General features: G+C 52.9%; 1 protein-coding gene across 1 annotated transcript in view; it reads left to right on the top strand.

Moving 5' to 3' along the window:
- The window catches only part of CACNA1A (calcium voltage-gated channel subunit alpha1 A), a 195,829-nt gene that overhangs the window by 153,732 nt on the left and 20,402 nt on the right, over positions 1 to 21,695 (top strand). Inside the window, 12 exon segments of the mRNA XM_073319217.1 lie at positions 1,598 to 1,714; positions 2,426 to 2,491; positions 2,750 to 2,850; positions 3,283 to 3,433; positions 4,414 to 4,541; positions 7,990 to 8,086; positions 15,946 to 16,051; positions 16,344 to 16,451; positions 17,157 to 17,257; positions 17,593 to 17,702; positions 18,028 to 18,166; positions 19,660 to 19,773. Of these exon segments, the coding sequence (XP_073175318.1) occupies positions 1,598 to 1,714; positions 2,426 to 2,491; positions 2,750 to 2,850; positions 3,283 to 3,433; positions 4,414 to 4,541; positions 7,990 to 8,086; positions 15,946 to 16,051; positions 16,344 to 16,451; positions 17,157 to 17,257; positions 17,593 to 17,702; positions 18,028 to 18,166; positions 19,660 to 19,773 (1,338 nt within the window).

The following is a 21,695-nucleotide window of genomic DNA, read 5'->3' as shown; positions in this document are numbered from 1 at the left end:
AACTTCACAGCTGACTCCTGGTCTGCAATGGATCTGCCAGACCAGACCCCAGATCTCAGCCAGAACAGAGTCCACGTACCATGAGCGAGTTTGTCTCTTAGAAAAGACGGGGTGACCTCAAGGGTGCAAAGGTTGTTGGTCTGAGGTTAACCTAGGAGCTGCGTCATGCAGCCTATGCCACCGGTTAACTGGAATTCCAGCCCAACGAGCCAGGCCGCATTGCCCAGCTCCAGCAGCCAGTGCACTATGGGAACTCCAGAGCCTACCACAGGCTTCGCACTGCTCGGCCCAGTCCCAGAAGCCACGTGCCATCCCCTCCCGGGGGAGAGGGGTCCAAAATGCATCTTCGTGAAACCAACAGGACGAGTGGCGCCTCCCAGCCTCTTGGCCCTCCCCTCCCCATCCCTTGGAGCAAAACCCCACTGAATGTCGTCCATGCTTGTAGGCTGAGCCCCCGCAGCCAGCCTCAAGAAGTCATTCCAGGGAGCATCCCGGCGTGGCTGTTGGGTGCACAGAGACAGATGCATTTGAGGTCCCAATCATCACATACGATCTGTAACATGTTGCAAGTCCCCAGACACCTTCCCCTCCCCCGGCACTTATCCTGCTTCAATTCTCTCTGGTTGTGTGTGCACAGTACACGTGCGATGTGACCCCACAATGCTCTGCCTGCTTGTGTCAGAAAATATCAGTGCATTTGGTTGTTGGGATAGTTACAGTATAACCCTGATATTAACGAACAGCCATTGAGTTCCCCATTGGATGAGCCCAGCTTGTTAGTTTCCTTTATGTTCCTTTCCCCTTTTTCAGGGATGGCTGGTGGATGGAGATTGCTGGGTGGCTTTCATGCTGTGATTTGTTAATGGTGTTATCATTCATTGTCCTGGTTGATTATCATTATTTGTATTCATATTATTTATCATCTATTTTTATTAAATTATTAACAGCACTATTAATTCATTAATATTCATTTTATTCTTAATAGTATCCAATGCATTATAATCATTCTATTTATTTTATTTATTATGTATTATAATGATCACTATTGGGTATTGTTTATATTAATAGTACGGTGTGTTCTGTTACTATTCTTTATCAATATGCATTGCAATATCATTTATTATTTATCAATAGTATTATTGGTTATATCATTGGTTTAATAATACTATTCATTATTTATTTCTCTTATAGCAGTTATTAATAGCATTATGTATTATAATCATTTATTATCTATTGTTTATTAATATTATTGTGCATTGCTGCTATTTATCATTAGGTATTAATTAATAGCATTGTGAATAATAATAATTATTATTGGTTGTTATCAACAGTTGCTGTTGATTGCTAATAATGATCACAATTGATGGTGTTGTTATTATTTTATTACTACTTTATTGAGTTCTCCGTGGATTTCGTTTTAGTCGTGAGTTGGTGGGTTAATCATCTGCATTGAGATGATGTTTCCCTGGGTTATTGCCCTGCCCTGCGGTGCTGCGTGGATGCAGGCACACGTCCAGGGCAGTCTCCCCTGGGGGTGGGGATCTCCCCTCTTGCGCCCGCAGGTAGCGCTCACCTCTCCTTCCTTTCATCCCCTCAGAACAACTTCATCAACCTGAGCTTCCTGCGGCTCTTCCGTGCTACCCGCCTCATCAAGCTCCTTCGCCAGGGCTACACCATCCGCATCCTGCTGTGGACCTTCGTCCAGTCCTTCAAGGTGACTGGGGACGGGGAGGGAGGGGACGGGGGGAGGGGTTGGGCCAGGGGGCCAGGAACCCAGCGACTGACTCTTAGAATGACTGATCCAAGGTTTAGCGTATGCGGGCTGGACCTTGGCTCTGAAGATGTATTGATTCCATATCTGTCTGTTTGTCCCTATACAGACCCCTCTAGCTATCTCTTTCTGTCTGTCCCCACATAGACCCATCCATCCACTTGTACTCTGTCTATCCAGCCGTCCCATACACACCCTTCCATCTGTCCGTCCCCATACACATCTATCTACCCCCATACACCCTCTCTCTCTCCCTCTCTCTCTCTATCTCAGAGTGTCTCAGCAGGGTGGCATCCAGGTGCTATGCCCACCTCAGTCACTGACTCCCCTGGCCCTGAGCGGGTGCCTGGTGAAGCAATGGCAGCCTTTGCTCTGGGTTCAGTTGGCTGTGGATTGGGTTGGTGTTGTAGTGGCATTCCCCGTCGGTGCCTTTGAGGTGCTGAGTGCTGGAGGAGACACGGGCGAGGAGAGAAGCTCCCAGCGTGCTCTCCCTGCGAGCCAGCCAATGGTACAGATGTGGGGTGTGAGCTGGATTTTGCTGCATTGAATGGAGAAGCTGCCGTGGCCCAGTACAGGGGGACGCTATTTGCCTGGCAGGGCGCAAGGTTTAAAGCCCCCTGCGAGTGACGTGCCCTGCTCTGCTTCTCTCCCTAGGCCCTTCCCTATGTCTGTCTGCTGATTGCCATGCTCTTCTTCATCTACGCCATCATCGGCATGCAGGTGAGTGTCAGGCAGGCCAGCTCGGGGGGACGGGACACACTGTCACAGGCCGTTTTGCAGTGCGGAGACCGGGCGTGGGAATCTGAGCACTAGTGCCTTGGATTGGGAGTGACTCCTCCGCACACACATGGGGGTTAGGACTGTGCCGGGCTCCAGGCCCGGCATGTCATGCTGTACCTGGGTGCTGGAGCTGGCTGTCTGCAGGAGAGAGATGAGGCCCCATCCCCATTGCTGTCTGAGGGCCCTCTGCCTTTGCAGGTGTTCGGTAACATTGGCATCGAAGACGAAGAGGAGGACTCGGCTATCACAGAGCACAACAACTTCCGCACTTTCTTCCAGGCCCTCATGCTTCTGTTCAGGTGAGACCCTGCCCCGGGCAGAAGCTGGACTGAGCAGAGATCCGTGTCCCATCCCCACTGCAACTGCAAGGAAACTGACCTCCTTGTATACCTTGCTCTAATGCAGTGGGTTGTCCGGCTGTTAATCAGCCCCCCCCAAGCCCCACCCCAGAGCTGGCTGCACCTCAGCGCCAGGCAAGGAATCCCAGTATAAACAGCCCCCGCACTTCGCCCCAGAGGTGGCTGCATCTCAGTGCCAGGTGAGGGATCCGAGTATAAACTGTGAGCCCCATCCCTGTAAGTGCTCGGGGCTGAATGATGCTGTAGAAGTGCAAAGCATCATTAATGGCACCCAGGTGCCTGAGGGGACTGGGACAGAGCTGCCTGGTTTGCTCCCCCAGCCCTGCCCTGCCTTCCCAATGCACATCCCCTCTCCCCTCTGTGCGGCTGCAGGAGTGCCACCGGCGAGGCGTGGCACGAGATCATGCTGTCGTGTCTGAGCGGGAAGCCCTGCGACGAGAACTCGGGGATCAAGGAGCATGAGTGTGGCAACGAGTTCGCCTATTTTTATTTTGTCTCCTTCATTTTCTTCTGCTCCTTCCTGGTGAGTCTGCGGGGAGCCGGGCCGGCAGCAGCCACAGGGGTGCGCGTGCGCTGCGTGAGTTGGGAGTGTGCTGACGTGTGTGGGGCCAGGCGTGCGGCGTACGTGCGGCATGTGTGAGCTGGGTGTGCGTTGACAGGTGTGTATGTGCGTGCGGGTTGGCAAGTGTGAAAGCCGCGTGTCGGAGCTATTCATAGGTATGTGCACCTTGGCGAGAATCTGTGCTCTGTGTGCACCAGAGTCAGTTGTGTTGACAAGTGTATCTGTGCGTGCACGAGTTGTGTGTGGTGACTTGTATAGGGGGGTTTGCATGTTAGCAGATGTGTGAGTATGTGTACGCACATTGGTATGTGTGTACACGTGTGTGTGATGGGTGGGTACCTGTGGGTACACATTGGCGTGTGTACACGTGTGTGTGATCTGTGGGTACCTGTGGGTACACATTGGCGTGTGTACACGTGTGTGTGATGGGTGGGTACCTGTGGGTACACATTGGCGTGTGTACACGTGTGTGTGATGTGTGGGTACCTGTGGGTACACATTGGCGTGTGTACACGTGTGCGTGTGCTGTGTGAGTACACACACGTGCACATTGGCCTGTGATGGTTTGTGAGTTGCATGTATGCAATGCACGGATGTGGTGTGTGTATGTGGGAAGTGTGTGTGTGTTGCACGTTTATGCCGGTTGTGCATTCATTTTGGTATGTGTTGATGCATGTGTACATGGATGCACTTGTTGGCGTGCCTCTGTGTGTCTTGGCGTGTGTATGATGACGGGTGTGTGCATCGCGGAATGCGTAAAGGGAAGTTGGGGAGTGGGAGAAGGACCAAAAACATGAGCGAGAGACACATGGACAGAGGAGGCGCTGGAGTGCCCAGAGCCCAGCCCATGGCAAGGACTGCGGGATTTGACCCCTGGGGTCTTGTCTGCACTAGACTACTTGTCCAATACGCCTCTGTCTCCGCGCCCCAACCCACTGCAGATGCTGAACCTGTTTGTGGCCGTCATCATGGACAACTTTGAGTACCTGACCCGAGACTCCTCCATCCTGGGGCCCCACCATCTGGACGAGTACGTGCGTGTGTGGGCAGAGTACGACCCCGCTGCTTGGTAAGGACCTCACCCTCATCCCGCACCTCCTGCCCCCGCCCAGCAGCCAGGGCTCCCCTCCCTCCTTCGAGGGGAATATTGGAGGGCTCGGATTTGTCCATGTCTCCGGGGGAGCCGAGATGAGCCTCCTTGATCAGCAGAGAACTGACTGTCGAGGGCTGGGGAAAGGGGGGTGAGGAGCAGAAAGAACCAGGGCAAGGAGGAGTGGGGTCTAGCTGTCAGAGCCTGGCTGGGGCTGGGTGTCAGGACTCCTGGATTCCATGCCCATCTTGGGACGAGGAGTGGATACTGGACCTAGATGCCCTTGCTCTAATCCACTATTCCAGGGATGAGCAGTTACTTGGCTTGGTGGGCCTTGGATCTGATTCAGTGCCATGGGGATACTGAGCTAGATGGCCTGCTCTGGACAATCCAGTGCAGACATCGGCTCGGATTCCTGGGTTCTTGTAGGGTCTGAAGTTTCCAGGCCCACCTGGAAGTTTCCAGGGCTTTGGGAAGGGGGTGCAGGGCACCCTGGGGTCCAAGCACCATGGGAAGGAGCCATTAGCCAGGGTCTCCTGAGCCGAGACCCCTTTGCACTGTAGGGGGGAAGGGGTTGGATCCTAGTCAATACCCTGGTTTGCTGGGCAGCTGCTGCCTTTGGTTAGTTCCTGGACAAAGATGGACAAAGCTCCTAGAAGCAGCCCTTGTTAGTCACACACAACAGTAAGTTATCTGCCCGGCTGCCTCCTTCCATCCCCTGACAGATCATCATGTCCTCTGGCCTGCAGGCAGGGGGCTGTGTTCCTCCGGTTGCCAGGAGGGGCGACACATGGAGGCCTCTCTCATCGCTGAATGCCAACTCTCCGGGGCAGGTGCTGCTCCGGTGTGCTGGCAGGGCTTCCACAGCTCAGCTGGTGCAGAGATTAGAGCAAATCCCTCCCACGTAGTCTCTCCAGGATTCGGGGAAGACAGAACCAGTTCCCACTGAGCACTAACCCAGCTGTACGCTAGTGAGAGCGGACCCCAAAGCCCGTCCAACCCTCCTGGGCTGGGTCTGTGTCCCCCACGGGGCCCTGCAAACGCAGGCTCTTGGATCTTGTTGCTGTTTAATGTTTCCTTTTTCAATTTTAGGTTTTTGCAGCTGGATTCTCTCCAACCCTCCCCCTTTCCCAAGCCAATCGAAGGGCCCTGGGGGTGTCCCTGCCACGTCCTGGGGATGTCCCGTGGTGCCCCGGGCTGTCCCATTATTAATGCACATTGTGAAGTGGGTAACAGCTTGCAGAAGAGAGGCTGGATGGAAAACACAGGGCTGTTTTCCTCCCACGCCCTGATGAGTCCCCATATGCTATTCAGAGACACCACGCACTCAGGGCTAGATGACACAATCAGCGCCGCCAGGGAGACGCCACTAGCTAGACACAGGCCGCTAGGGGACGTAGTCCCACCCCGGCTCTGTGACATTATGACTCCTCTGCCCCTGTGTATCCTCTGGAGCCGGGAACTGTGTTGGGGCTGGGCTGGTGCTGCACCATTGAGGCACTGGAGCGGGGCCAGCCTGCTCCCGCGGAGGATTCCTGGCGCGTTGTGTTTGGTTCTGTGCTGGGGGGCCGCCACCCCAGGCATCGTGCTGTCCCACGTCGTCCCTGTGCCCTGTTCCGTTTCTAGTAAACTCCCGTTGTTTCCAGGTTTAACGTGTTTGTCTACGCTGCCAACCCTACCTGGCAGACCCTGCCAAGCCCAGCAGGAGGAGCTCCCAACCGGCCCCCCGAGTCCTATCTCGTGCCACTGGGGGGTAGACACAACCCTGCCCCCGCCTTGGCACGAGGTTCCTTTGCATATGAGTGACACCCCTCCCCCAGTAAAAAGAAAGCAAAATGTCGGGTCCTGATCCCAATCCCACTGGAGTCAATGGCAGCCTTTGTATTGACTTCACTGGGCTTTGCATCAGGCCCTGGGAGAGGCCTATGGATCTGAAAACAGAGCTGGGAGTCTGGAGCCCTGGTTCTGTCCCCAGCTCGGGATGGGATGTGGGGTCTAGTGGATTAGAGCAGAGGGGGCTGGGAGCCAGGACTCTTGGGTTCTGTCGCCAATTCTGCTGAGGGCTCCCTGTGTGACCTTGAAAAAGTCACTCTCCCCCACCCTGTAGCTCTATGCCTCAGTTTCCCCAATAACAGATGCACCTCCCAGGACATCGTAGCCAGCTGTGGTCTGCCAGCTGCTCAGTAGTAGCAATTTTAACACCAGGCCTCTACTCTGCAAAGGCCAAGCACTTTCAGCTCCTGCTGGAGCCCCCAGGAACGCGTGTCCAAACCCCCAGCCCTAAGGTAAAACCAGGCACTATTGTTGTAGCTGGCCTAGGCGCCCATTCCCGGCAGCCTTGCTGTGATCTATGTGTACATGACAGTTTGTGTGTTTCTCTCACCCTGTAGTAGCATCTGCACTAACCCCCTGTATTCTTCTTGCAGTGGCCGAATTCATTATAAGGATATGTACAGTTTATTACGTGTTATATCTCCCCCACTGGGCTTAGGCAAGAAATGCCCTCATAGGGTTGCTTGCAAGGTTTGACTTACACTAAAACCTGCTAGCATCAACGGAATGAATGTTGCTTATGGTTTCTTTAATATATATATTTCATATATATATATATATGTATACACACACATCTCGGTATCCTGCACTTTTCAAGAAGTAATCCAGTCACCTACTTAGCAAACAGAATGCATACGAGGATGCCGTCCGCCCAGTACCGCATGGAGCATATCGGTGATTTTGAACCCTTTCTGCTTGCTGTCAGCTGAAGCTAGGCCCTGAGGATTTGTACCACTGTGTCTCTACACACACACCCCCACCACCCTTCGCACATTGAGTTTTTTCATCTGGGGAGGACGGAAACTGCATTGACACCTCTGCCATTTATCCCTTCCCTTCCCCTCCCCCCGTCCACCACCTTACCCCCCCCTCCAGCATTGGCAAAGAGGCGTGCTCTAAGCTAAATCTCTCTCTCTCTCTTTCCTGTTCTTCGCTACAAAGGTGGCCCCGATCCTGCAGTCCTCCCTCCCAGAACACCAGGAGGAATTTTGCCTAAAGGACTCCAGGACCCCAGCAAATCACTTAAGCATGTGCCTACTCCAGTTTCTCTTAAGCAAGGGCAGAACGCAGTGCCCCCTGAAGGCAATGGACAAACTGCCATTGATTTCATTGGGCAGTGGATCGATGGGGAGCTTAAGTGCTTTGCTGAATCAACTGTTGCCTTCCCCCCACCCCGGAAGCTGTCTAGTTACACATAGGAATGAAAGATGTGTGAGCTCTCACTCTGTCTGCTGAGAAGCAGCGAAGTAATCTTTGCATTTTTTCTTCCATTTTTTTCCCGTCCTTTTTAAATTGATTTAAAATATTTTTTTTCTTCTTTGCATCTCCCTCTTGTCTATTTTTTCGTGCCTTTTTTTTTTCTTTCCGCTACCAGGGGCCGGATGACTTTCACGGATATGTATGAGATGCTGAGGCATATGTCTCCACCCCTTGGGTTAGGGAAGAAATGCCCACCCCGGGTTGCTTATAAGGTAGAATAAATTAAAAAGACAAAAACATGCAAATCAAATTCACTTAATTTTTTTTATTTTTTTTTTAACCAAAACATTTTTTTTAAAAAATCAGCCTATACAATATCTTTTTATACATTTCTTTGTGTTTTTTTTTCCTTGATCAAATCTCTTAAATAGTACGGTGTGTCCGTTTGAGTCCGTTAGCATTTCATGTTTCAGAGACTCCATTATGGCAAGTCAGCTGGGGTGGGTAAGAACTGAAGTGCAAGGTGCATGTTAATTCTCTACAAGCCCCTTTTTAAGGATTCCTTCTTCCCTACCTTTTTTTATTCAGTGGAAGAAACATTGCTTTAAAACGTTGAATTCCCCCACCCCACCCGTCGAACCTTTCTCTGTAGGATGAGCCATACAGCTCTGATCGACCTGTCACTTTTCAGTCATTAAAGATTTCCTCAATGGGTGGGAGACAGGTGGATGGAAACTGAAAGGTTCCAGTTCAAAGCTGGACAGTGGGAAGATGTCAGGGGTCAGAAATCCCTTGTGGGCCTGATCTAGAACCCATTGAAGTCAGTGGGAGCCTTTCTACTGAGTTTGTCGTGCTTTAGGTCAGGCCTGGGATGAGAATCTCATAGGAGGCCAGGGAAGGAAAGGCGATTCAGGTGAGATAGCGGCACCATGGCTCAGAGTATCTGGTCCATTCCTTTCATGGAATGATCAGAGAGGACTGATTGCAAGTCCTAGGGTAGGAGGGAACAGTAAAGGCAGTGAATTTTAAAGGGTTGCTCTCATTAGCATCAGAGGATCTCATTGACAGCACAGTCAAGATCGGGGACCATTGTGCTTGGTGCTGTATAAACATACAGGCCAGACTTTTCAAAAGAGCTCAGCACCAATTTAGAGTCTGTTCACACAGAGACATTTACTGGCATAGCCACAGTGGTATAACACCCCTTGTGGAACCTCGAATTCCAACATTAGAGTGCCATTCTCTGGGTTATTTTGAACAAGCAACAGAAACCAGACAAAGGCACTCTGATTAAGGAATAAGAGTTGGGAGTTCCACTGGTGTGTTGCTCGCGGTATAGATATACCAGTGTAGTTACGCGGGTAAATCGCCCCAGGTAGACGAGCGCTCAGGCACGGAAGTAAGTAGCCAGATTTTCAAACAATTCTGATGCCTACCCAGGAGTGAGCTGCTGAGTTCGGGCCTCGTTGGACAAGCTGGGTCCAGTGTGAGTGCTGAGAACTGGGAAATCTGGCCAATGCTTAGGTTTCACCCAGTCTACCCATCTGTAGGCATTCCCCATCATTTCTCTGGGATCCAGTGGAAGCTGTTTGCTTGGATGCAAAGATCCCACTGCAGAGTTTCCAACATTGCTGCTGAGGGTTAGATCCTGGGAGTGAAATTGACTCTTGGAGGCAGCTGTGCCTAGTGATTCAGGCAACATGGTGGGGTACAGCAGAACTTGGTTCAGTTCCTTGCAGTGTCTTAGATTCGCTGGGTGAACATAAGCTAGTCTTGGCTCTGTGCCTCGGTTTCCTCCCCTTTCAAAGTATGAGAAGCTAAACATCCTCTGTGGTAGAAAGGAAATTAGATGCTTCGTTTCTTTCCAGTTTTGATCATCTTAATTGTGATTTGTAAGCTAGATGGGCAATTTGTTTGCAAAATATCAGATTTGTTTGGCTTTTTTTGCCTGACAATATCTCTTTAAACCAGTGACACCGTATTTCTGACCACAGTGCATTGTGGGAGATCCAGCACGCTCCTGCAGTGCAATGGTGGAAGCTGAGGAGAGGGTGCACCAGGTCTTAGCTGCTAAGTGAACTCGAGTTATAACTCAAGCGTTGCCCCATCCACACGTACAAACCCTACATTCAAATGCAGTGGTGCATCGGTGGCTATAGGCTAAAACTCAAGTGAGCACAACTTGTCAGCTGCTAACATGACCCTTCTGTAATGTGGATGCAGGCTAGCGCTGCTAATCCATTCCCTTCTCATAACTCCCCCTGATGTGCCCAGAAGGGACAGACCAGTTCTCCCTCCGTTCGCTGGAAAAGAATCCTTAAAGTGGCTCAGCTTATTGCTGTACAAAGAACCATGGCAAGTGCCCCAGAAGTCCTAGTGACACCCACAGATGTGTGGGTGCTGCAATTCGACTGTTATGGTCACTCTCAGTCAAGCTGGGTTGACTCAAGAGGAGTCACTTGAGTGTGGATAACTCGAGCTAACTGCAGTGAAGACCTGCCCAAGGCCTAAAGGTGTGATTTGAAACATGTAGCTAAAGATGTAACAAGATCCTATTGCTGGAATTTGAAGCTGGACAAGTGTAGATTTAGGCACAAATTTTTAACAGGATAATTAACTGTTGGCATGACTTACCAGGGGTTGGGATGGATTCTCCAGCATTGGCCCTGTTTAAATCAAGATTGGATGTTTTTTCTACAATAGTGGCTTGAGTTCAAACAGGAATTAATTCAGGGAAGTCCCATGGCCTGAGTTCTAAAGGAGGGTCAAACTGGATGATTGAAAAGGGCCCCTCTGGCTGCAGGATCTAGGATTGAAATTCTATGAAAAACCAATGGGAAAGGCTGTGTGGACTTGAAACTAGGCTGGTTTTTGTTTAGCTCAAGTCAGTGGTCTGGAACGCTAGGCTCAGGGCTTGGCTGCAGAGGGAAGTTCTTGTGGAATCTGGTAGAGTTTGAATTTGGCAGTGTGGCCTAGAGGTAAGAGCCACTGGAGTGGGACTCAGGAGAGCTGGGTTCCAGCTCTGTAACTAGCCTGCTGGGTGATTGTGGGCCAGTCACTTCCCCTCTCTGTGCCTCAGTGATAATGAGAGCAACCTCCTTGGTTACGTGCTTTGAGATCTGATGGAGAAGAGCTAGGTGTTCTTGATCTAGCTGTTCTGGACTAGCTGCAGCGGAATAGTGATTCTGCCATAGCTGTGCCGCTCAATCTCCCTACAGAGACAAGCTCTAAGGCCCCAGTTTTGCAATTGGATGCACACGGGCAGACACTGAAGCAGAGAAATCAGTGGGCTTCCACAAAGGTGCAGAGTTCTACCCACGTGATCAGCTTGGCAGGAGCTAAATTCATCCTGGGATTAAGCAGGTGAAACTGCAGCAGCTTTAATTGCAGATGAGTCTGTTCAGGCCAGGGGTGAACATGGTCCCTGTGTCAGAGACCAAGCGCTTGTGATCTCCAGCTTCATTTACAAGGCCTGGGGTATAAGATAGGTCTTCTCAGAATGGCTCACCCAGCAAGTGTCTTAGCTCTAGTGAGTCACCTCCTTCGAAAAGCCCCAGTTCTCTGCCCAGGAAGCTGGTCCCCATCTTTAATCAGCCCTATGGGGAACTCCCTTTTGCTGCTTTCAAAAATATCCTCCACCAGAGACAATATTAACAGCTACTAACCTTTCTTTCTCACCCCCTTTTCCTCCCCGTCCCCAGACCCCCTTCTCTGTCAATGCAGTTCTAACCTGGCTAGCAGCTTCTCTCCTCTTCCCGTCACATTCAGTCTTTCCCATCTCTGGTTCTCACCTCACCTCCATTCTCTCTCCCTGCCCCACTCCTGCCTTTCCCCCGGCTTCAAAGCTAGAACTGCCCTACAGAGCGGTTTTGGAGGGTTCCCATTTATGACTGAGGATCCATAACCCACTGCTTCCCTCTCTCTTTTTTCTTCCGCTGTCACAGGCCCCCTCATTGCTCCTTCAGACACCCAGAGCTCGCCTTATCTATCCCCCATGCGTGGTGTCCCTGTGCGTCTGTCTGGTCCTTGCCCAATAGGGCTCAGCCCATTGGCAAAGTGCACTGTCCCTACACCGGGCTGCTGCTGTCCGGGAGAGACGCGGGGGTGGGAAGGCTGGTCCCAGGGTGCGTTCTCAGAAGCAGAGCGTTTGTTTGCTCCTGCCCCTATCCCAGGCTGCCAGCCAGAATAGAACCCGAGTCTTTCCAGCACCCGACCCACAGGCCTCTCCCATCTGAGCTAAAGGGACAACTCCACCTGCTGCCAGGCCAGCCAGGATCACACACTGCCGACTGGCCAGGCGGCAGGGGCTTCTAAGGAGCAAGTTGTGTCAGGCCCTGACTCTCGCATCCACTTTAGGCCGGGTCTAAGAGCTATACTGGCAAACCTGCCTACTGGAGATGCAGCGCCTGCCAAGACAGCTTAGACCAGTTTCCCAAACGAAATCAGCTATATTCTCTGCCGGTGTAACCGTGTCTAGACTAGGGCTTTTGCCAGTATAGAAATAGCGTTAAAAAAATCACATCCCCAAGTGTCGTTACTGGAGAAGCAACAGTTTCTGTGTAGGCCTGAGCCTGGCTCCCCACGCTGATGCCTGTTCAACTACGTCGGGGGGTGGTTTTGTTATGAGGTGCCAGCATGATTCCTAGCAGGGACACTGCTACATGGATGTGAAGGTGCCTTGTAGCTATCCCCCTACGGGAAAGGAAATAAGCCATATTGACACAAGGTGCCTTTATATTGGTAGAATTGCATCGTACTGGGGGGCGTACCGGGGTAGCGCTATCGGTAAAAGTCACCCCCCTACAGGATGTGCTGTCACTAGGACAAACGCTGTGTCAACCGGGCCTAAATGGGAATCAGGCCCCTAGTGCCTTAGCTCCCGCAGTGGTGGGCACTACAGAGAAACTGAAGAGAGCCCAGTGAGGTATGGGCGAAGGAAAGGAGGTGTAGGTCTGAGTTCCGTGGGGCAAACAGGATCACTTGAGGAGGCTGGCACAGCTCTGTCAGGTTCCCACCTCTTCACATCCCTGACTGACAGAACTATGCCAACAAAAGCCTTTAACATTGACCTGGCCTTGTCTTTGCCTCCTACTTTCTGAGCCTTTAGAGTTATGCCCAGGTCCACATTTTCCTCCAGCACCACAAGGGTTGGGAACTTCCTTTTTTCTTTTGCATGAAAGCTGAGGTTGTCCCATGACTCCAGGAGCTGGGGCTTTAAGAGAGATGGCAGCACGGAGCAGCTCAGGGCAGGCAAGGGTTCTACCCTGAGACTTCACACTGGAAATTGACTGAGGTGTTTGTCCTGGTGCAACCACATCGGTTACGGGAGTGGGTTTTAACGACTGTAGCTATAACAGTAGAACTCCTAGTGTGGACACAGCTATACTGAGATAAAAGCATCTTAAAGCAGTATAACTTACTGCCTTTCCCTTATGTGAATAGCTTTACTGGTATAAGCAGCTGTATATGGTGTGTCCACACTAGGGGATTGTACTGTATTACCGGGACCCAGCAGAAAAGGAGAAGGCTGATGTATCAGACGCTAGTGGAGCTATGGGACTAAGGGCTCATCTCTCTTCCTGCATCTGAGAGGGGGGTGATGTCTAGTGGTCAGAGCAGGGAATCAGGACTCCCAGGTTTTGTTCTTGGCTTGAGGTGGGAGTGTGGTTAGAGGATTGAATTGAGTGTGAGGATTCCCAGGTTCTATTTCCAGCTCTTCCATTTGCTCCCTGGGTAAGTCACGTCCCCTGGTTGTGCCTCAGTTTCCCCATTTTACAGAGCTCCTCAGACGGCAGGTGCAAAAGTTTTTCACCATGTTGCTTTTACTCCTCAGTAGCCTCTCCTCAGCCTGCCCATCAGTCCTTGCTCCTCCGCTCCCCTCACTCTGTCTAAAACCCGCTGGGCTCTCCATTCAGTCCTCCTGGGTATCTCATACCCGCTGAGTCTTTTCTGTGCCCTCCCGTTCACCCCCTTTTCTCTTGGCTCACTCCTCCATGACAGCTGCTGTCCAGAAAACCATTGCGAGAGGAGCACTGGTGCCATGTGGAACAGCGCCCGCCGCAGAGGGGTCATGGCTGATTGCGTTCCCCTCACCCAGGCAGCTCCATCCCAAACCCAGCCTGGTCCCTTCTCCCTCAAGAGAACTGTGTTATGGGCCAATCCTGCCTGATGAGTGCACCATGCTGCCCCCAGCCTTGCGGGTGACCTGGCTCTTCCAGGGTCACTCGACAAGGTTACCGGATAACCTGGTTTGGCCTGTCCATGTCGCCCTCCCTGCTGAGCCATGCATGTGCCAGGGCATTCTGGGAAAATCCGGGGAACTATCCTATCATGCTTTGCCATGGAGGATTGTGGGTGCTTTTCACACAGCGCAATGCATTTTGGGAAGGTCTGGCAGAGTCCTGGGAGGCTGGGTATGTCCAACTACCCTGACCTGCGTGGAGCATGGACACACCTGGATAATCATGCAGGGTCCTGTTTGCAACTGTATCGGGGGGACCAGCCCAAGTCAGATTTGAACCTAAATCAGGGATGTGGCAAATGTCCTATTATCCGAACCATGGAGCAGCGATCGGGACCACATAACACTATTGCTGGGGCCTCGGGTGCCCGATTGCTGACAGGTTGAGAACGCAGCACGGGTGGAAGTGTCCTGAGCCTGGAGGGTGAAGATGGGGGCTACTTCCACAAACCATGGGGCAGTGTGGAGCTGCACTCCCCCTCTGTGCTTCAGGCCAATCTCTGTAGGGCCCAGTTTTCTGGACATCATGCTCAGATGGACCTTCATACTAATTTTCTCTTCATCCTCCCTGTCAGTCCTACTCCCCGCTCTCTGTCTTTTTCCCTTCTTGTTTTGCTGTCCCTCCCCCGCCTTCGTCAGTTACATCCCTTTAAAGACCAGAAGAGACCCCCCCACTAACCCCATCTCCATATGGTCCACAGCCTTATCGTAGCTAATGCACTAACTGGTCGGCCAGTGTCCAATCCAACCCTGAGCATCTTGTTGCCCAACAGCCTGAACTCTGAGGAATGCCGAGTTTCTGTCGATTTTTTCATTTCTTCCCTTCGCACCTTGAGGACGCACCCATTCTTTGCACCGAGAGCACAAAAACTGCGGGCCTCTCTAGAGCAGTCTATACCAGAGCTATGAATGAGTCTCAATGTGTCCTCTGGGAATGCTTTCTGCCGCATGCTGCATGCCCGCTGCATGAGCCCTGGCGTGGCGCTGTCTTGCCTTGGCACTGGGAGGAACGCGCTTTGTTGGATGGTACTGGTTGCATCCTGTGCAGTGAGCATTAACTACGCCTCCCCTGTTTCCCTTTGCTGATGCCGAGTGCACTGCTGCCTTGCAACATGGAGTTTGTGTTTCTTTCTTTGTTGATTTCTTTATCTTAATTTAAATTTTTTTAAAAAGTCAGTGAGCTCTTTGGAAAGAACTCTGGGGAAGGCAGGGAGGGATGCAACCCAGAGAGGAGAGGTGGGGTCTAGAGGTTGGAACAGGACTTCTGGTTTCTCTGCCCAGCTGTTGGAGGGGAGTGCGTCTACTGGTTAGAGAAGGGAGCTAGACGTCAGGGCTCCTAGGTTCTACTCCTGGCTTTAGGAGTGAATGTGGTCTAGTGGGTAGAGTTGGGAGTCAGGTCTCCTGGGTTCTAATCTTGGCTCTGGGATGGAACTGTTGAATAGTGGTTAAAGCAGGAGCCTGAGCCAGGACTCCTGGGTCCTATTCCCAGTTCTGCCACTGACACTGTGTATAACAGGGAGACAGTTGCCTCAGTTTCCCCACCTCTAAATTGGGGACAATTCTGGCCTGCCCACCACCAGTGGCTGAGGTTTAATCCCTAAATGCCAGCAACACACTCTGAGATCCTCAGCTGGACAGAGACAGGTATAGGCCAGGGATGATTGTTGTAAAGGGAGTGCCTCATTCATTGGCACTGGGCACCTTCATAGGCCCATCAGCATCCAGAGGGGATGTGGGGAGGGGTGTTGGTTAGCAAGAGCTGGGGATCCCCCAAGTACTGAACCCGGTGACACCTCAGAGTTCTCCCCAGGGCTCCCCTGTTTTGAAAGTCACGCCGGTCTCAGGTGCGGGGACCGTGAGGATGACGCGCTTCTGCTTGCCTCTCTGCAGAGGCTGCTCCGCATGGACCTGCCCGTGGCTGACGACAACACCGTCCACTTCAACTCAACCCTCATGGCTCTGATCAGGACCGCACTGGACATCAAGATTGCCAAAGGCAAGTGCAAGGCTCTGGGGCAGTGGTGGTGGAGAGCTGGCTCCTCTGTGCAGGATGGGGGCTTACCAGCAGGGCACCGCTCTGCACCCCACCTTCAAAAGGAAATCCACAACTGCTCCAGTCCTGCTCTCTCCCAGCAGGGGGCACTGCAGGGAGCAGGGCAGGAGCGCTGGCTGTGGGGGGAGCTTCTGGCTGCTCCAGGGAGCAGGATAGTAACACTTTCACTGGGGATCTGATATTTCGGGGCTCCGATGCCCAGCCACTGATCTTCCCCCCGGCTTGTGCCTTCCAGGAGGAGCCGACAAGCAGCAGATGGATGCCGAGCTCCGGAAGGAGATGATGGCCATCTGGCCCAACCTCTCCCACAAGAACCTGGATCTCCTTGTCACCCCTCACAAATGTGAGCATCCCTGCTTGTTCCCCGCACTGTCCCCAAGCTTGGCAGACTGCCTGGCTTCTGCTGTAGGGGCAGCCAGCCCCAGCCCTGGCATGGGAACTTCCCCGGGATGGGCATAGCACCCATGTCCAGACAGCATGCCCGCCCCCCATTAACCAGGTCACTGCTGCCCAGCAGGGTGAGCTGTGCAGGGCTAAGCATCCCGTTCGCACCACGGGGGCTCGCGCTGTCCCGTGCCCATTCTGTGCCTTGGGGGAGAGATGTGTGTGCTGGGGGGGCTGGGAGTCAGGACTCCTGGGGTGTGGGAAGGGAGTGGTGTCTAGTGGTTAGAGCATCAGGACTCCTGGGTTCTATCCCAATGTGCCACTGACTTTCTGGGTGACTTTTGGCAAGCTGAGCCCTGGAGACTCCCAGCCACTCAGCACAGAGGTCCGTCTATCTGTCCATCCATCCCCAGGGATCTGTCTGGTCTGTAAAGCCCCTTATCTCTCTGGCATCTCTACGCCTTGTTGTGCCCAGGGCCAAGACCTGTGTGGGCCCAGAGTCTGTGTCCCCATCTTCCCCACCATCAATGGGGGCACTCAGCTTTGGGGACCAGAGGCTGAGAGGGTTGAAATTCTGGGGGGAGTTGGGCTGCTTCGTGCTGGGCCAGGGCAGGGGTGGGGCTGCTGATAATGCTCAGCCTCTCTCCCTTCCTGCCTCCCCCAGCCACGGACCTGACAGTTGGGAAGATCTACGCCGCTATGATGATCATGGAGTACTACCGGCAAAGCAAGGCCAAGAAGCTCCAGGCCATGAGGGAGGAGCAGGTACATCCCCTGGGGTTTTCAATTCCTGGCTCTCCCACTGACTCACTGGAGTAAGCCCCTTTGCCACTCTGTGCCTCAGTTTCCCCCGCACATGGGGCTGGTCAGGCAGACTCACCTCCGCGAGCGGGTAGGGTGGAGCTGCCTGAGAAGTGCATTGAGACCCTCAGGTGAAAGCCGCTACCACAGTGAAATGCTCCTGCCCTGGGCGGGAGGTTTGAGCCCAGGTTCCCAGCCAGGGGGAAGGAGGGTGCCCGGCCCAGGCTGGCTTGGGGGCCTGCTCACAGCTTTTGTTCCCTTCCCATAAGCTGGTCTGATGCCTCCTGTCTTCCCTGCAGAATCGAACGCCGCTCATGTTCCAGCGTATGGAGCCACCGTCGCCCACCCAGGAGGGGGTCCCGGGGCCGAACGCTCTCCCGTCCTCCCATCTGGACCAAGGGGGTGGCCTGTAAGTCCTGAGCATTCGCTATCTGGTTGTCCTGCCCTTGCTGGAGAGCCCAGGACTGGCATAGCCGGGAGCTCCTCCCACAGCCAGCTCTCCTGCCCCACTCCCCACAGCGCCCCCTGCTGGGAGAGGCAAGGACTGGAGATCACCATACCCTGCAGAGCCTCCCTGTGGGAGAGCCCAGGACTGGAGCAGCTTTCTAGCTGCCAGAGAAGCTGGGCGATGCTGGCGTGGCTCCGTTAACGGCAGATGCGCTGCCTGCATTGCTGATTAGCCCCTCTAGGCCAGCACGGGTGGCTATGGCCTGACGTCCTGTCTGCTCTGGCAGGAGTGCGCCTGAAGGGGGCATCAAGGAGAGCCAGTCCTGGGTCACCGAGCGGGCACAGGAGATGTTCCAGAAGACAGGCACCTGGAGTCCAGAGCGAGGTCGCCCTGAAGACATGCCCAACAGCCGTCCCAATTCCCAGGTGATCGATTGATCGATGTCCATATGCACATAATCTGTCAATCCCCATACACCCCCTCTATCTATCTATCCATCTGTCTATCCCCATACACCCCCTCTATCTATCTATCCATCCGTCTATCCCCATACACCCCCGCTATCTATCTATCTGTCTGTCTGTCTATCCCAGAGGTGGGCAAACTTTCTGACCCGAGGGCCACATCTGAGTATGGAAATTGTACAGTGGGCTCACAAATGCTCACAAAATTGGGGGTTGGGGTGCAGGAGCGAGTGAGGGCTTCGTCTGGGGGTACGGGCTCTGAGGTGGGGCCAGAAATGAGTTCAGGGTGTGGGAGGGGGCTCCAGACTGGGGCAGGGGGTGGGGGGGGAGTTGGGGGGTGAGGGCTCCAGCTGGGGATGCAGGCTCTGGGGTGCAGAAGGGTGGAAGGGGGATCAAGGCAGGGGGTTGGGGCTCAGGAGGGGGTCAGGCGTGCAGGCTCTGGACAGCACTTACCTCAAGCAGCTCCCGGAAGCAGCGATATGTCCCCTCTCCAGCTCCTATGCAGAGGTGCACCCAGGCGACTCTACGCACTGCCCTGTCCACAGGCACTGCCCCTCCCCCTGCAGCTCCCATTGGCCCCATTTGCAAGCTCCCGACCCCGCTCCCCAGCAGGAGCTCAAGAGCCAGATTAAAATGTCTGAAGGGCTGGATGAGGCCCCAGGCCGTAGTTTGCCCAGCCCGATCACACGCATCTCTCTGTCTGTCCCCATTCACACCTATCTCTCTCTCTATCCGAATACACACCCATCTCTCTCTCTATCCCCGTACACACCCATCTCTCTGTCTGTCCCCGTACACGCCCATCTCTCTCTCTATCCGAGTACACACCCATCTATCTGTCTGTCCCCATACACACCCATCTATCTCTCTCTCTCTCTCTCCTGTTCAGGAGCTGGGGGCAGGTCTGACCCCTTAGGGCTGGGTTATGTGGAGAAACCCAGTCTGAGGGCTAGTCAGGCATGGAGCTGGCCTGGTCTCCCAGCTGACCACTTAGCCATTCTCCAGGGGGAATGAGGATGACAGATTTCCCACCACAGGCAGCTCTGGAGGCTCAGGTCCAGGGTGTCTCTGGTGGTTTCAGACTGGTAGGGAATCCAGGACACCGGGAGGAAGAACTGAGCCAGGGATCATGATTTTCAGCAGCAGTGTGTACTGAACAGAGCCAGGGACTGGGAGTCAGGACTCCTGGGATCTATCCCCAGCTCCGGGAGGAGAGTGGGGTCTAGTAGTTAGAGCCCGGGGAGCTGGGTTATGTTCCCTAGTCTGAGAGAGGAGTGGATTAGAGTGGAGGAGGGCTGGGAGTCAGGACTCCTGCGTTCTATTCCCAGGGTACCCCTGACTTGTGAAGGACTTCTGACAAGTCCCTGCCTCTGTCTGTGCCTCAGTTTCCCCACTTGTAAAATGGGGGTGACACTACTTACCAGGTGACCCTCTTTTTGCCTTGCCCTCTGCAGTCTGTGGAGATGAGAGAGATTGGGAAGGACGGCTACTCAGACAGTGACCACTACCTCCCCATGGAAGGGCACGGCCGGGCTGCCTCCATGCCACGACTCCCTGCTGAAAACCAGGTGAGGGGCTTTTTTTCGGAACCATCCAGGGATTCCACTGCCAAACATAATGACACCCCTGCTGGGAGCTCGGGTCGTCCCCCGAAAACGGGGAATTTCTCATTCAAGTGCATTTTGAATGGGGAGTCGCTCCTGGACTGATACAAAGTGAACCAATCCCTTGCCAGGACTCAGGATTGGGCCCAGATTGCAAGAGATGCCTTTTGAAATTCATAGCACCCTAGAGTGTCAGACCAGAAGATACCATTAGATCATCTAGGCTGATCGCCCGCCCATCACAGGGGAGAGAATCTTGCCCAGTTACCCCTGCACTGAGCCCAAGAACTTGTGTTTGGCCAAAGCATTTTGTTGCCCCTTTGGCCCGTGTGGCAGCTTTGCAGGGCTGTCTCCATTCAGAGAAGAAATTGATGGTACGAGCCAGGGCTGTTCTTTGGTGTGATCTGGTTTTAGTTACAAAACATATTTACACCAAGTCCTGTTTCTCTGAACAATGGCAGGCGGTTTCCTTGTTCAGGAATCCCCAGTCTGCCGCTTCAGCGGGCTCTGTCTCTCTGCTTCACTGCTAGTGACTTTCTGTCTCTTTGCGTATGTCTTCACTGCCCATTTAACCCTGGTTCTAACCTGGGTTTTAGCCCAAACCGTCCTACCATCCACACAGAAAAGCCTCGGACCTGGGTTTGGAAGTGCTTTAAGTCCTGGCTATTTGACTCAGTTGGGGATGTGAGTTAGAACCCAGGCTCTGCTTTAACTCAGTCTGGAACATGCTAGTTCTTCGGTGCCCTTCCCACAGTTCCTCCTAAAGGACAGATTGACTGGGAAAGAATCCTACAGCATGTCAGCAGACAGAGCCAGGACACACCTGGATGAGAGCAGAACCAGTGAGGACACAGTAATTCAGGTCAAGCTTTTCAGTGGGGATGCTCACACATGAATTGACCATGCAGAGAAGACAGACCAGTCCACACAGGTTAGCTCTGATCTGCCTTTTGTCTTGGGCAGACTCTCCATTGTCTGTACCTCTCTCTACTCCACAAAGGGGCTTAATTGCTCCTTCCCTTGAGTTTGAAGGAGCTCAGCACACCCATTGCATGACCATTTTAAGGTGGTCTATGATTGCCTTTGGTGCAGAAATTCAGCTGCTGGCAGCCAGGAGCACCTGTCAACATGTCAGTATCTTCCAGAAAGGCTGTCCAGTCTTGATCTGAAGACTTCAATGGATAGAAAAGGAGTACTTGTGGCACCTTAGAGACTAACCAATTTATTTGAGCATGAGCTTTCGTGAGCTACAGCTCACTTCATCGGATGCATACCGTGGAAACTGCAGCAGACTTTATATACACACAGAGAATATGAAACAATACCTCCTCACACCCCACTGTCCTGCTGGTAATAGCTTATCTAAAGTGATCATCAAGTTGGGCCATTTCCAGCACAAATCCAGAAACCTGGATTTGTGCTGGAAATGGCCCAACTTGATGATCACTTTAGATAAGCTATTACCCCAGCAGGACAGTGGGGTGGAAGGAGGTATTGTTTCATATTCTCTGTGTGTATATAAAGTCTGCTGCAGTTTCCACGGTATGCATCCGATGAAGTGAGCTGTAGCTCACGAAAGCTCATGCTCAAATAAATTGGTTAGTCTCTAAGGTGCCACAAGTACTCCTTTTCTTTTTGTGAATACAGACTAACACGGCTGTTACTCTGAAACCTGTCAATGGATAGAGAATCCTGAGCTTCCCTTGGGAGCTGGTTACAAATGTGGGACTGTCTGGCTTTCTCTTCCAGCCAGTGGTTGCTCTTCTGCCTTTCTCTGCTAGCGTAAAGAACCCTTCAGTGCCCTGGATTCTTTCCCCGGGCCCCATAATCAAATCACCTCCGACTTCTCGATCTTCTTGTTGATAAGCTCCTTACCTCTCCCTGCC

Source organism: Lepidochelys kempii, chromosome 20 (assembly GCF_965140265.1).
Source record: "Lepidochelys kempii isolate rLepKem1 chromosome 20, rLepKem1.hap2, whole genome shotgun sequence".
Taxonomy (NCBI): Eukaryota; Metazoa; Chordata; order Testudines; family Cheloniidae; genus Lepidochelys; species Lepidochelys kempii.
This window is presented reverse-complemented; position numbering and strand designations above follow the sequence as displayed.